Here is a 15,500-nt window from a genome sequence, read left to right as displayed (position 1 = left end):
TGATTAAACATGCCTAGGAAGGTCACTGCTGTTCCTGAGAAACGAACCTAACAGGAGGGTTAACTTAGCTGCATGTATGGTTATAAGACAATCTATGAACGCCAGAGCTTTGTCAGTTTTGGACCTATTGATTGTCTCCATCTGCATGCCTGCATTGTGGCTACACATGAAGAAGAAGTGCTGGATTATCTTAATAATTTATTTGTGAGATTTCACAAAAATTGAACAGGATACAGGAAGATCAGTGGCCAATGACAAGTCAATACACAGTTGCAGCAATACTCAGGAGGTATAGAATGAGCCACAGTACCACTAATCAATGCGACGAGCAAGCGCTTCTGACTTTAACACCGAGGTTGTCGAAGGAAATTTGACTTTAATTTTAATCTTTGTGGCAGTTAATACATTGCAAAGGACATTGTATAACGTTAACCTTTATGGACTGTGCCTCAGAAAAAATGGACACTTTGGACACAAAATCGCAAGATTAGATTTTGCTACAAGAAAAAAGAGCACATCCTTTGGTCAGCCAGGACCAAGATTAATTTGTTCGGGTTAAATGGAATCCATCTTGTTTGACATTAACCTGGCGAAGGCTACCACAGTGAATGTTCAGTCCCAGCAGTGAAGCACAGAGGTGGGAGTGTGATGAAATGGGGCTCTGTGAGTGCACAATGTCATGGGAGGATGGCATTAGTAGATGGCTTAATCAGTGTATGTTGATATAATAGTGACTGACAAGATGACTCCCATTCTGCAGAAGCACGGCAGAGGCAAGAGGAATTTTCCATTATGTCAACATTACGAAACGCACTGCCAAAGTGAAAATCAAAGGAAGACAAAAGTGAAAAGAGAAAGGTTTAGCAAGACAATCCCTGCAGCAAAGAGCAGCTGAAAAACACGGACTCATAACATGTATACAGAAACTTGTGGACACCGGTGAAAGTAAGAATCTCAGGAGTGAAAGGTGTATTGACTTTTGTTGCATTGAGCACCTAGTAGAGGGCCTGTTTAACCATTGGCACTCCCTTTAAATAGGGGCACATACTTACTGTTCCACTTAGAGATAATGCAGTTACTGTATGGTGACATCCTATTAGGTTTAGCCATTTTACAGACGTGGAAAAAACCATTAGACCACCCTTGTTTTCTTTAATTTCTTGTTTATTTTAATGCCTGGTACCACTAAAGGTAAATTACTCGAACAATACAATGAACATGACAAAAAATGCAGCTGATTTTAAAATACTTTATCTCCTATTTGACATGCGTCAGCTTAATTGTATTCCTGGGGTATATAAGAGGTCATTTCATGTCATCAGCAGCACTGCACATGCAAAGGCCAGGAGTGGTTTCCTGCTTACATTTAAGCCGTAGTACAACTCAGAAGTTGTCAGTTCTCACATAATGCCTAAAACTAAAGAATTATGTGAAGCCACAAAGGCAGCCATCATGGCACTGCTGGAATGGGCATGAGTGAGAGACAGATAGTGAAAAAACTGAAGATCTCCAAGACAGTCATTCATTGCACCAAGAAAAAACAAGCCCAACATGGTGCTACCAAATTGCTAGCTGGTCGTGGCAGGAAACGTCTTTCTACCCACCAGATGACCGTCACTCATCCGTTCCTGTGTCAGGAATCATTGTCAGACCTCTAGGGACCTTAAAAATGAGTGGGCACTGTGGAGAAATGTGACTTGTTCTGCAAGGACAGTTGGAAACTGACTTCTTGAAGCTGGTCTGAAGTCACACAGGGCACAGAGGAAGCCCTTCATCAATGAAAGGCAGAGGAAAGCTGGTTACTCTTTGCTAGGGATCACAAGGATTGGACTGTTGATGATTGATAAGGTTCTCTTCAGTGATGAATCCAATTTTCAGTTGATGCCCACTCAGCCAACTTACTGGTTAGGAGGAAGCCTGGAGAAGCCTACAAGCCAGACTGTCTTGCCCTTACATTAAAACATGGGGGTGGATCAATGACGATCTGGGGTTGTTTCAGTATGGGTGGAACAGGGCAAATGTAATTGTGTGAAGGGCGAATAAACCAGGTCATGTACAGGGCTACTCTTGAAAACAGTCTTCTTCCATCAGCTGGAAAACTCTTTCTTTGACCTGCTCAATCACCAGATCTAAATCCAACTGAAAATCTGTGGAAAATCATCAAACAAAATGAAGAACCACAAGCCCAAAGACAAAGCAAATTTATTTGAATTTGTGCAACAGGAATGGGAAGCTGTGACAGCAGAACAATGTCAGAAGCTGGTGGAGAGCATGCCAAGACGCATGGCTGCAGTCATCAAAAACAATGGCTATGCGATCAAGTACTAACTCCTGTCTGTATCATGTGACTAAAACGGAGAGAAAACAAAACATGGAATGCCTAAAAGCACTGGTTTTGGCAGCACAGTGCCATAGCTATTGATGTAAGAACTTAAGTGATTTTTGGTTATCAAGAAAAGCATGAAAAATGACTAGATATCAGCTCTTACATTAAACTCTTATGAACTATTTTTGCTGTTATCATTGTATTTGTCCAAACAAATGTACCTTTAGTGGTACCAGACATTAAAATGAACAAGAAATTGAAGAAACTGAAATGGTCTAATAATTTTTTCCATGACAGTATGTCTTTCTCCTCTACAAATCTAAATCCTCATCAGCTTTTCTTCACTTATTCTCTGCTGCTTTCCCTGATTCTCTCTTCTTTCTTGCTTTCTCCCTCGGCTTCTGCACGTCTAATTCATGGCCTCTAGACGGCGGTCTTTAATTTGCAGAGCAGAGAGTCTCATTCACCGACGGAGAGTGACAGGCCGGGCACACAGGTAGAGGGATTTTCATTATCACAATCTTCAGACTGTTTGCACATCTTACTTGGTAGCGAATCACTGGCACAGCTGGTCTCTGGTGTGTCTCAGTTTCTGTCTCATAAAGTACAGCACACTAGTGAAGCATTTGAAACGTACACTCCCATTCAGGATTTTTAGCCCTGTGCGGGGAATGAGGAAATATGAACCGTTTTGTAAATTTTCCCAGCTTACAAAAGGAGTTAAGTCACCCATCTCATGACTCATTCTATGTAATCAATACTGTGTGAGCCAGTGCTGTTGAATTGAAGATAAGCCTAATCAGACATTAACAAATATTCACATCCATCGGGCAGATTAAAAAGTCTTGGGTTGCTCAAATGGTGAAGTTTCGCTTGACTCAGTTACTTGATTTAATTATTGTAAAAATGATTCACGCTGAAAAACTGTATGCGACCTGCAAAATGAGCCATCCCCGTTGTAATGCTGTAAGTAAACCTGAACATGTTGCTTTCTGCAGATTCCTCAGTCACTCTGGAAGCTCCAGCAGCAAACCGAGGCTCCCACCTCAGACCGCTCGCAGGTATTTACCGCAGCATCCCAGTTCAGTCCTGCTTAACAGAAGCACACATTTATAGTGGAGTAAGTGTTGAAGAAATGTGGTAATGATAACCAGACAGCGAGTAATCTGGAGAGACAGAAGTTTTAGGTGCAAGACTTCATCTCTGCTAAGAAAACACCAAATTGTGAGGCAAATATTTCTTCTTTTCTATGATATAATGGGTAGAACAGCAAAACACCGTTGTTTAGTATAGTGGTCCCTCGTCTACGTTACGTTCCAGAACCCCCCACCATCCTTTATTTTATTATTTATATATATTTCAAGGCTTTTTAAACCCTCCCCACACACCGCACAACACCACAGAGCAACACTATGTGCAGCGATCAGACGTCTATGTGAAATGGACAAGGTGAGATACTGAACGCTGCTGCACATGTGAGACAGAGGAAACTGATGCTGCGGTCGCTGAGCCAATCAGTGGCCAGCGCTGAACGCTACGCATTTTATTTCCATTAAATGTTCTTTTAATATGTTTTAATTATTACTTTTTTTCCTATATTTTTTTTATGTTATTTTCAATTTTTTAGGCTAGGAAATGCTTATTTTACTGCAAGATTAATATAATGTAGCGATCGCAGAGGTCACAGGAGAAGACTGCTGTGCTATAATAGTCAGACTGCACTTCCACTAAGCTACATATTCATGCGACAGATGGACCTGAGTATCCAGTGATAAAGTAGAATAAGAGTGGAGGCACTGAAACAACCTTTTTCCAACCCACTTTTATCGTGGCGCCCACTCAGGCACTTCTGGGTCAATTCACTCAGTTAGGAGGCTTCCTGACTTTTCAACCGCAACCTTTCAAGATCATTTAGGAAAATTTCAGAAACTATTTTGTCCCATTTAGAATGAAGTTATCCAGACTATCAGCGTGATGTGAGTCATTAGTGTGCCTTTCTCCAAGTACTCGTTAAAGTTATAATGTCCTAATCTCTATGTCAGCAGTGTTTATTTGAACAAATTGTGTGTTTGATCTTTGAAACACGGTAGTTTTCTGTGTCTTTATTTCAGTGCTTCTCTGGATGAAGGCAGCAGTGGAGCATCAGTGCTGAGCGGACAGGTATGAACTGTTTTACTTCGCTGCAGGCATGCGATTTTTAATGTGAGAATTTTCACATTTGACTTAGTTTGAGGTCGTGCCCTCCGTTCCACATGTGAGGTTATCTGGCTGGAGGATGAGGAGAAGTACTTTAATTTAAAATGTCTGCTTTCACAGCCTTCCTCTTCGTGCTCGTTTGACGGCAGCTTGAAGACTGATCAGTCAGACTCAGAGCCAAAGTGGCCTGAAGTCCCACCTGTTCTCAATCAGAATGAAGACCGCAGGCGGAACAAGTACCTGAGAAAAGATTATCTGAAGGTGAGACAGTTTTCACTTTGCTAAATTGAGCAGAACATGCCTCATTAGTTGCCTGAGGACAAGTTGTCTCCATGAGATGATTATCTGTGCGTCTTACTTAACTCTATCTGTCATGCACAGTGTTTTGCTATTGCTTTCATAAATTCTGATATAATCATCGCTAAAATGTGTGTTATCGACGCGTATGAGAATAATTAAAGTGTGTTTTCCCTTTTAGAGCACTAAAAAGTCACATTTGAAAAAGTAAAGTGTCTGTCCAACAGTACATGAGTAAATCTGGGGACACAAACTAGTCACAGTGAGAGTCTTCTGGATTCTACAACACTGTTTATAGTAATGCAGACTGCTGATGAGCTTCATCACTTCTTTGGTCACGAGAAATTCTATACTTTTTTTTTAAATTTTGGGGTCACCACAGGCTAAATGTTTCAAAACTGTATTGCTAAATACCATCACTTGTGAGTGAAAACATGTATTTATGATTTTATGATCAGCTCAAAAAGTTTCCAAAATGTAAAAGATACCTGAGAGAGCCCCAGGCATTCTGAGGAAAGTTTGATGTTGCAGTTATTTATAAGATTCACATTGTGAAAGAACGTGCATGAATGTGAATCATTTTTTTATCATTGTATCATTATTTTGCAATATAGTCAACAACACGTCTCTTTGCACGCAAAGCCAAAACTGCTTGGAGACCATGAAGCGAAAATTGTCAAAACATTTGCTGTACAAGCGTTAAAAGGTTTGCTTTGCTTTTTCCACAGTATAAGTGTCAGAGTGCCCGTAAAAACTCCAGCGGGAATGATGACTGTGAGGTGAGAGTGAGAACATTCTCAAATCTCACAGTATGTTTGAGGTGTTGTAATAATGCTCTGTTCTGATTGCAATAAATGTTTTGTCCACAGGAGGGTTTGCGGAACACTGATTTCAGCACCACTCTGACAGTGTTTGGACTAAAGCCGAGATCAGGTAAAGCACAAGGGCTAGTTGATTGGCCACTATTGTCTCGACTTTTTGGCTCAACGTTTTTCCTTTTCACCGTGGTAGTAATCTGGCAACTGTCTTGGGTTTATGAATAGATCAGGTTATTATTTTTTAAATGTGTGCGTGATGGAGCTGTACATGTCCATATACTGTATATGACTTCTTCTAATTAGACTTCTGAACATAATATGTGAATAGGATCCACATTACATTTTACATTTTGGGAAGATATTATTATTTCCTTTTCTGTGCATTTGCAAAGTCAGTGAGTAGAAAGCAGTATCTTTTACACTTAAATTAGTGGAATTAGTAAAATGAAGTAAAGTTTATTAGTGTATAGACAGTAAGGCAGTGTTCAGGCTACAGCTCATAACTGCTGTTGTGTGAACACTTCAGTCTTTGTGTGGAGCCAAAATATTTTTTTGGGCAGAGTTCCAGCCCTTCTCTGGAAGTGGGGAAGTCTTTCTGAGGAACTGTTGATCGCTCTTGTTCTTTATTAGCTTTATTTTGTTGCGCTTTTCAATTTCTGCTTCATTGTCAAATATTTTAGTGTGATACAAAATTCATGAATGTGTGTTTTTATTATTGCTTTAAGTAAAAACACAGATGAGGGAAGAAATACAGATTTTCAAAAGCTTTAATGCAACAAAATATACATCTATTACAAGTCCCACTGAACACTTTACTCAAGTAAAAATGTGCAAGTGTTATTGGGAAACTGTGACGTCTTGTGCTTGTTCTGTCTGGATATGAGGCAAACCTCAAGATTGTGACCGCAGTATTGTGACTGATCGTGTTTTCACCTCATTAGTGTCTGTGTGAGTTGTCATGACAACGTACTGTTCTGGAGGCACCTTCCATCACAGGAACAACCACAGAAGTGATTTTGAGTAGCATCACATACTGCAAAGAATAAAGTCATGCAACCGTGCATGTGTAGATGTGTAGAGATCAAAATGTAAGCCAAGTTTAAGGACAGGTGTGGCCCGACCCACGCGTACTGAATACTCACGTCACATTGCAGTACTGACTGCTTAGTATTTACAGATCACAATATCAGTATGTTGACAGATGTGCCAGCTGATGTGAATCCATTACAAGATGTTCTCTAATTGAGTTTGTTGAAATGGCACCAAAAAATGTTTGACTTCTTGCCTTTAGGCAGCATTTTTAAGTATCATTGGGTGAGAAATTTGTAATAACCTTTAAGCCAGTTGCAGTTCAACTGGTTTTGTGTTTGATTTCAGGCCTTAGAAAAATCCAACACGGGACGGGAGGCTTTCACCCAGATTAGGGGTTGTTCTGTTAACAATAAGGTCAACATGAGAGTGAGACGTGGTAGTTGAATGAGTTAAATGGGGACCTTTCATGCAGAACAGTCGGGTTTATGGCTCATGTGTAGCCAACGGTCAGTAATTCAGCTTGACTGTTTTATGAGCGTCTGATGCACTTACATTTCCCAGAATAGAGAGGAGACAGATGCAGGAGAAGAAATCAAAATTTCTGCCTGCTGCAGCTTTAATATGCTTGTTTTGATGGTGTTAATTTTATGTCAGTTAACTAATCCAAATTCAATGCATCATATTTAATAAGCTCAATCTAATAAGCTTAATCATAGTTGGTAAAGTAACTACTAGCTATTACTGCCAAATATATGTTGTGTGGTAAAAAGTACAGTATTTCCCCAGAAATGAATTGGAGTCATTGTATAAAGCCTCAAGAAAAGCATTAAGTAAATCAGATTTGACTAGTAAAAACACAACCTGCTTTACTTATTCAGAGAGTTCTTGAAACTTACCTGAGTAAAGATGAATGTCCAAAACCTACCGTTAGATTTAGATGTGTGTTGGAAACAAGTTGACCCTGTTCAGGCAACTTACTCCTGTGTGGATCCTTGTTGGTTCTCTACAGGACTGTAAATAAAGTATAATTTTAACCAAATGACTTCTTAAGTTAGGACTTTGGTATTGGATCGAAAATGAACCCAGGCTGGCAAAATGTTTGGGAAGATGAAGTGGTTTGTTTAATAATGTAATATTACAAAATAAATAAGATAATAAGAGTTGAAATCATCTAAAACATGATGTACTTTGAGCTGTCTTTTTATCATGAAAGTATATATTTAGAAAAACTAATATCTAGTATTTTCAGAGGTTGAATCTCGAGAAGCAAAGGACACAGTAGAGTGCAAATATATTCTATAACTATGAAATAAATATCATTTGCACAGTGTTGTGGCTATAAAATACTGACACCATTAGCTTTTAGACTGGTTTCCTACAAGCCTAGATGACACTGGTTCCTGGAAAAAATAAGAGCTTGATTTCAAGAAAGTTAAGAAACATTTCATAGTAATGCTTTGCAAAGAAATCATTTTGCGGGAAATGTACTCATTACGCCACAAGAATAAGGATGGAAAAATTTAAGGTGAAAAGTGTCACATATATCCAGAGAATTTCAGTAAACCATCTAAGTAATGATGTAGCAAATCACCTTTTTTGTGATAACATGGATGAGGGTTGGTGGTTAGATATCATCATGATTTTTTTTGCCAAAACATGTGTTATCTTTAGCAGCCTTTCCTGTTGAATAGTTTGGTACACTGAAATAAAGCAGAAATCAGGTGGCCTCGTGTTGACCTGAGCAGGAGTCAGGGGAATCTATTTCTAAGAATTTTTTGTTTGGTCTGAGCGTTCTGTGGTACTCAGAAGAGTCATGTACTATTTCAGCCTTCACCAGAGGAAGCCGGCAGGAGTACGCCTCGACCGACCCCAGCTTCACGATGAGGAGGAAGATGGAGCACTTGAGGGAGGAAATGGAGCAGATAGGACTCTTACGGCAGGTGGGACGCCTTGCAGCTTGCTTACGCCTATTAATCACCAAACATCCTGCCAGATCCTGCCTTTGTTCCAGTGTTTACTGTATTGAGTGACTAAGCAGCATGTCATTCAAATGTCCAGAGGATTGTGTGTCTTCTCACAGTGTTCCCATAACTGGTATTAGATTTTACTATATATCGCCTCTAAGCTGACTCTATTTTCCCTAAATGTACTTGCAGCCAACAATAGTTTCCACTCAAGCAAAGAGCTGTCCATTGAAAAATAACAACTTCCTATTAATGTTTGCAGTAGTTATGATTTGTAATTGTGCTAGTAGTAATTTTTTTAGCAGTTTCAGGCTCCAAGCAAAAATTAGTTTTATCATTTTGATAATTTAGTCAGCTGGAAGTTGGAAGAGAGGTAACAGTGATTGCAGTGAAGGTATCTCCAAAATCTTATAGCACTGGTAGGCAAATCTGGTCTACACAAAGTCGAAGTTTTATAAACGTCAAGTCAAGTCAGCATTACTCTGCCAAGGAACGTGACGGAGTCACTACTTGCACATTGTTTTTTGCATTGTACTTTGCAGGGTTTATTTTGCAAAGGTTCATTTAAATCCTGCATTGTTTTTATTCATATTTACTAGTTAGCAGTCGTCTTGTCTGAGACGACACATTACAGCCACCTGTTGGTAAGTGGTAAAGCCACCTGCACGCACATCGATCAGCCACAACTTTAAAACTAGCAGCCTAACATTGTGTTGGTCCCCAAGCTTGGTGCCTCCAGAAAGACTCTGACCTGTCTTGGCAAGGACACGGCTCCTTTGGGAGTGTCCTGACCCTGGGACGCTGGGAGTGGATCCTTTGGGTGGAGCCGCTGTGGATTTGGCGTGTTCCAGCGAATCCAATGATGCTCTTTTGAATTAAGCAAATGGAGTTAATGCCTCTGGCAGTTTTTCCTATTACTTGAGCCTCTCTTGAGTAGTTTTTGCTTTTGTGGCAGGTCACTTTGTCTTGCTGATGGGGAGTGGTGTGATGGAAGGGTGTATTTAGTCTGGAACAATGTACAGGTGGTTGGTGCGTGCCAAAGCAACATCTGCATGAATGCCAGGACCCAAGGCCTCCCAGCAGAACATTACATTGTAATGAGATCTCCATGGGATAGCTTTCCTGTACATACTTTATGTTGTCCAGTTATTGACAGCACCCTCTGCTGATGGCAATTGGCAACGTTTGAGGGAAAATGGGACCCGTTAATAGAAATTCTGACAAAACAGTAAGCAGCTGATTAGGATGCTACACTGACTGTGAAGGAGTAGCAGCATTATCATTGTTTTCTACAAGAAAAGCTAAAACAAATCATAAGTGGATGAGGGAGAATTGGCAGAATAACTAGATCAATTCATTTAGTTGTGGCATTTAGCCCTGTTCGCCTGTCTTCTACCTTAATGCTGAATCACAAGTATCTACTTGCAAGACGTCTCTGCAGAAACAGAGAAGAACCAAACGTTCAGCAGCAGGTTAGAGACTGTCAGACACGCCTAATGTGTGCGAGGCGTGCTTCATCCGCTTGGCAAGGTAACAAAAGAAAACAGAAGAGTGAAATGCACTTGAAAATAAGATTGTAAAGTGACCCGCATTGTCTAGAAGAATGAGGTCATGTAAAGTAACAGGCTGGGAGAGACCAAAAAGTGCTTTTGCTCTGTTAATGATGCACCTACGGCCCACATATGAGATCACTGAGTTAATGGCAGCGGCTACAAGCAGTCATCTCTTGTCACAGAAAAACAAGGCAAAAGGAAATAGGTAAAACTAATTACATTGTACTCAGTGTACCCGATTTGGGACAAACAGATATTATCACACTAAAGATGAATGTTCTGAGGCGTGTCGTATGTCACACCTGCATGCCGTTTCAGAGATGCCCTGATGTTTCAGACAGATGTGATAGTGTGAAAGAATGAGAACACCAAGTGAGAGGCTTTGGTGAAGTTGAAAAGCAACAACAGCAATAAAACGAAAGCAAGGCATGCACAGGCAATGCTGTCCATGCTGAGATGAATAGAGCAGACAATCCCTTTACTGTGTACACTGTGTAGGGAAACATGCTCATCTGGATCCACAGGCTGTTATACAGAATTATTATACTAGCCCACTGACAATTAACTCACTGAGATAGTTTCATCGCATTAAAGTAAAGCTCATCTTGATGGCTAGTAAACGAGAGTTTTTATTGAAAACAAACGATATAGGAATGGTTGATGAGAGTTATAGAAAGGACCTTTAAGAGAGCACAGTACTGCAGCATGTGGAGAGATTAAACAGATAAGGAGGCAGTCGCGTGAAAGCAGCTGACAATTTACACACTGATCTGGACTTCAGTGGAATCCAATTTTGCAGAAAATAAAATTTTGAAAATACTGTATAACTGTGGTATTGTGGTGATGGCATGGAAACAGCTATGAATCTGATGATCCTCAGAGTGTGTGACAGTGTGGAGAGCCTTGTACTGGTGAACAAGAGGACTTTTAAAAGCAGGACAAAGGATTTTTGCATGTTTCTTGCCGAGAAAGGAATCTGATAAGTGGCCCGTTCGCATTCAGAGAGGGGAACTTGTTAATTCCAAAGAACAAGTCACAGTCAGATGCCTTCCAGAGTCATTGCCTCAGGCATAGATTCACGGAAGAGTGAGTAAAAAAATAGGTGGAGTCCAGGGAAAAGAGAATAATTGTCTTGTGTTTACAGATGCCCTGAACAGACCCTCCATAATGTCATCGATTAGTTTCTTGAGCTTCAGCATTGAAGCTCAGTGCGGTGGCTCCAGACATCACCATCTTGGCAGTGCCTGACTCCTTTCAATTTATGGCTGATCCAAAAATAAGCATGGAAGTGGAGTGTGAATGGAGCTGAGGCGGGGGAAGTACAAATGTCAGCACCATGAGCTGTCCTGTGACAGCACACACCTGTCACTCAAAGTGGTCACGTCCTTAATTATGCACAACTTTTAGCCTTGATGCAATTTAAATGGGTACGTTACACAAAAATGTACCCCTCGTAAAGTGGTCACAAACAGGGATATTAGATATAGAGACCAAAACCATTATTGTTGTATTGTACATGTTTATTTCTGCTGTACAGTTGTTAACATGGGGGTCTATGGGGATTGACTCACTTTTGGAGCAGCCTCCAGTGGCCATTTGTGGAACTGCAGTTCTATAGCACTGCTGCCGGCTTTGACCAGCCCAGTCTGTAGAGCATAATGGTTTGGGGTTGCACCTGCTCATTATTCTGCTATAGAGGGGGAAAAACACTCTGGCATGTTTGTATTTATTTAAACCAGTCACAAGTGTCTTGGGGCTGCATGGTGGTCAGTGGTCAGCACTGTCACCTCACAGCTAGAAGACCCCTGGTTCGCCTCCCAGCATAGGCCTGAGATCTTTCTGTGTGGAGTTTGCAAGTTGTCCTTGTGTGGGTTTTCTCCAGGTACTCGGCTTCCTCCCACAGTCCAAAAACATGCTGAGGTTAATTGGTAACTCTAAATTGTCTGTAGGTGTGAATGTGAGCGTTATTGTTTGTCTCTATATGTACACCTGTGATAGACTGGTGACCTGTCCACTGGTGTCCCCTGCCTTCACCCTGAGTCAGCTGGGATAGACTCCAGCTCCCCCACGACCCTAATGAGGATTAAGCGGTGTATAGATAATGGATGGATGGATGGACAGTTGTCTTGGATGGAGTGAAGCGAAGGATGGCGCTTCAGTGTTCCCTCAAAATAGTGACGAGTGGAATTGTTTTAGTGGAAAATTTGCATGTGGGAAGATGAGTTCTGTCTTTAAAATAGATAATCTACCAAAGAAAAACTAGAAGGTCAGCCTTACTGCCTGATCCAAACTTTCAGCAGAACTTGAAATTTTTAGTGTTGTAGGTTGCTGCTTGGAGATTGTTCTTGTTTCTGTAGTAATATGGATTGTGGAAACAGTATCACACAGATAGTAGAAGCGGGGTACACAGATGCACTGTTATTAGAGGCCAGTACTTATAATCTCTGTCTGCTGAGTCAGACTATTTCTGTACTGGCTTCATTCTTCAGCCTCAAGGTATTGCTGCTGGTAAAATTGTGGGTGTGGGTGTGCATGGGCCTAAGACACATACTCATCTCCAAGTTATCCATCCATAAAGAACTCTTGTTTTTTCTGAAATGTTCACCAGAGGTACTTTAATGTGACTCTAAAACTTCGGCATTGCATTTCTTTGCAGGGTTCACAGACCTGATTGAGGAACTGAGGTGTCAGGAACCAGTCATCCGGCACTTGTCTCTCTTGAGTGTACATGTTAGTGTTATTTTGAAGGGGTGAGCTTGCACACTCTTAGGGGGCATACATTTCACATTATTTGGACGGTGGTGCCTTTTGATCAGTATTTTGCATTTTAAAAAAGGATTCAGGGCCATATCTTGCACCTCTCCTTGAAGTGTTTTTTTGTCTATTAGCTGTGTGTTCAAGTCAAAAGGGGTACTAGAGTCAACCTGAGTTTTGCCACTGTGCTGAAATAAAAATGGGGTAAAGGAGATGGTTGTGATCCTTTTTAAAGTTGGATGCTGTAGTTTGAATGCTCGGTGTTGTTATGGTTGGATACAATTGACTTCTTTCACAGGGAGTATACATCAGCTGTGTTGCGTGTCCATTGGCTAGTTTGAACATTATAATGCCTACTTGTCCATGTTGGCCTGACAGTTTGAATTTGAAGTTCATTCCTGCCAAGATCTGTTGACTGTGGAAACAGTTAAGCACTGTATTCACAATCAAGAGATCTCTCAGTCTCAGTAAACTCATTCTCATAGCTGATGAGAAATTGCTCTACTTTCTAGTCCCAGGAAGACATTCTGAATGGAAACTAAGGTTTAGTTCAAACAGAAACAGGCAGGTTTCAGACAAGAAACAGAAACACCATTAAGCAGCGCTGAGAGCAGAACAACCCCTTGTTTATTAACTTTATGAGGGGAAGAAAAAAAAGCATGTGATAATGTGCACAGAACAGCTCACAGTAGACTATTGACTTCAATAAAATTCTTCCCAAAGCCATTACAGACCGATATCTACAGCTGCTTTGAATTTATTGTGATAATCAGTGGTGGTTGTGCCCTGTTAGTGTATGTCCCAGCTTAGGCAAGAAGGCCTCATGTCTCACATAATATTCATGCTACTCACTGATTAAACCATGTATGCTTTCAAATAAACCAAGATTTCTTCATTAAACTCTCCCACAGAAATTTGGCTTTTAGTAGGTGTGCTCTGTTCAGTGCAGGGTAGTAATCTGCAAGATAGTAAAAAAAAAAAAAAATGTTGACCACATATCCTCAGGTGTACCAAGAGCTCATTTATTACATTTTACATTAAACAAAACACTAAATGTTTTTTCTGGAACGTCAAAATTATATTGGTTGTTGTGTAGACAGGAAATATTATCAGGAACACTTTATAAAACCACATAAATATTCCTAACAGATTTACTGCAGTGACATTATTTTGGTAATGTGCCCAAATATGACTAATTCCTACAGTGCAATGCAGGCCTAGACTCTCTCCTTAGCCTTCCAGCTGATTACACCCACATGTGCTTTATGCCCAAATTCACACTTTGTGCGCATAACCACAACATTAGGGCCTAATATAATAAAGACTATAAAAGCCCAGCATTGTGTGGGCTACAATTGTGTCACCAGAGCAGCTGTGGCCAGTCAGGGCATTGAAACACAACATCTGGGAGTGTCTTGGTGGATGGGTCAACACGTTGGGCTCTTTGTCATGATCCGTGAGCTGTGCATGGGCAGTTTTTGCAGCACGTTGTCCTGCTGGGGGAGGCTGCTGCTGTTGAGGAGTGCCATTGCCATGAATGGTGGTCTGCTGTTTCACATCCACGTCAACACCCAGACTCAAGATACCCCAGTAGAATATTGCACAGTAAAAAGTTGATTAATGTTACTGACTTCATTTCACTTGTCTGCATTTTTTTTAAGGTTTTTTATTTCCTTTTTTGTCTTCATTAGATGAGGACAGTGAAGAAGACAATAAATATGAGAAAGAGCAGGGGAAGACATGCAGTAAAGGTCTGTGTTGTGGCTGATCAGTGGTGTATGTACTGCCTCAGAAAATAAAATGTGTGTCTCAGTGGGGCCTTCATGGTAAATTAAGAACAGAAGAGTGTCTGGAGAGGAGGGAGAACCCACCGGTAATATTTCATCGAAAACAAATAAATCAAACTCCTTTTTCAACCAAGCTATATGTGACAGTGATGACATGAGGCGACTGTTAATGTGATTTTCAGAACATCGAGTCCAGACTGAAGGTGCTGCTTCCAGACGATGTTGGAGCTGCTCTCATGGACGGAGTCGTTCTTTGCCATTTAGCCAATCACATTTGTCCTCGGTCTGTCGCCAGCATCCATGTACCATCACCTGCAGTGGTAAGCACACTGAACCTTCAAAAAGGGTCTTTTATATTTTAAGTTCTCACTGTGTGATCCTGAATGAACTTTTTATCATTATTGTTGTTATATATGTTGTTGTTTACATAATCTACTTCCTCTTCCAGTTGTGATTTTGTTTCTTCTCATTTTACTTTGATTAACTAACGTGATCGATATTCTGGCCTCTAGCCAAAGCTTAGCATGGCAAAATGCCGCAGGAACGTTGAGAACTTCTTGGATGCCTGTAAGAAGCTGGGTGTACCGCAGGTAAATACAATCAAATTTGCCATTCATGCATTATATGCTGTCAAATCAAACACAGTTTTCCACAGTGCTAAAATGTATGATCTTCCAATTAAACATTTATTTTCCTGGGTAACACTTACCTGACAAATAGTTATTCAACCAGGTAATGCTGACAGAAAGCCACCACTGTCTTCTTTGCTGAGT

The 15,500-nt window shown here is 40.6% G+C and overlaps 1 protein-coding gene across 4 annotated transcripts in view; it reads left to right on the top strand.

The window, feature by feature from the left end:
* The window catches only part of lrch2 (leucine-rich repeats and calponin homology (CH) domain containing 2), a 45,791-nt gene that overhangs the window by 22,583 nt on the left and 7,708 nt on the right, over positions 1-15,500 (top strand). For 3 of the 4 annotated variants that reach the window (XM_055017024.1, XM_055017023.1, XM_055017021.1), the window contains 9 exons: positions 2,754-2,822; positions 3,325-3,387; positions 4,438-4,486; positions 4,643-4,783; positions 5,548-5,598; positions 5,689-5,752; positions 8,497-8,609; positions 14,910-15,047; positions 15,240-15,317. In XM_055017024.1, the coding sequence (XP_054872999.1) occupies positions 2,754-2,822; positions 3,325-3,387; positions 4,438-4,486; positions 4,643-4,783; positions 5,548-5,598; positions 5,689-5,752; positions 8,497-8,609; positions 14,910-15,047; positions 15,240-15,317 (766 nt within the window). The remainder of the gene's footprint in view (positions 1-2,753; positions 2,823-3,324; positions 3,388-4,437; positions 4,487-4,642; positions 4,784-5,547; positions 5,599-5,688; positions 5,753-8,496; positions 8,610-14,909; positions 15,048-15,239; positions 15,318-15,500) is intronic. The other variant, XM_055017022.1, reaches the window with a different exon arrangement.

This window comes from Amphiprion ocellaris, chromosome 14, assembly GCF_022539595.1.
Source record: "Amphiprion ocellaris isolate individual 3 ecotype Okinawa chromosome 14, ASM2253959v1, whole genome shotgun sequence".
Taxonomy (NCBI): domain Eukaryota; kingdom Metazoa; phylum Chordata; class Actinopteri; family Pomacentridae; genus Amphiprion; species Amphiprion ocellaris.
This window is presented reverse-complemented; position numbering and strand designations above follow the sequence as displayed.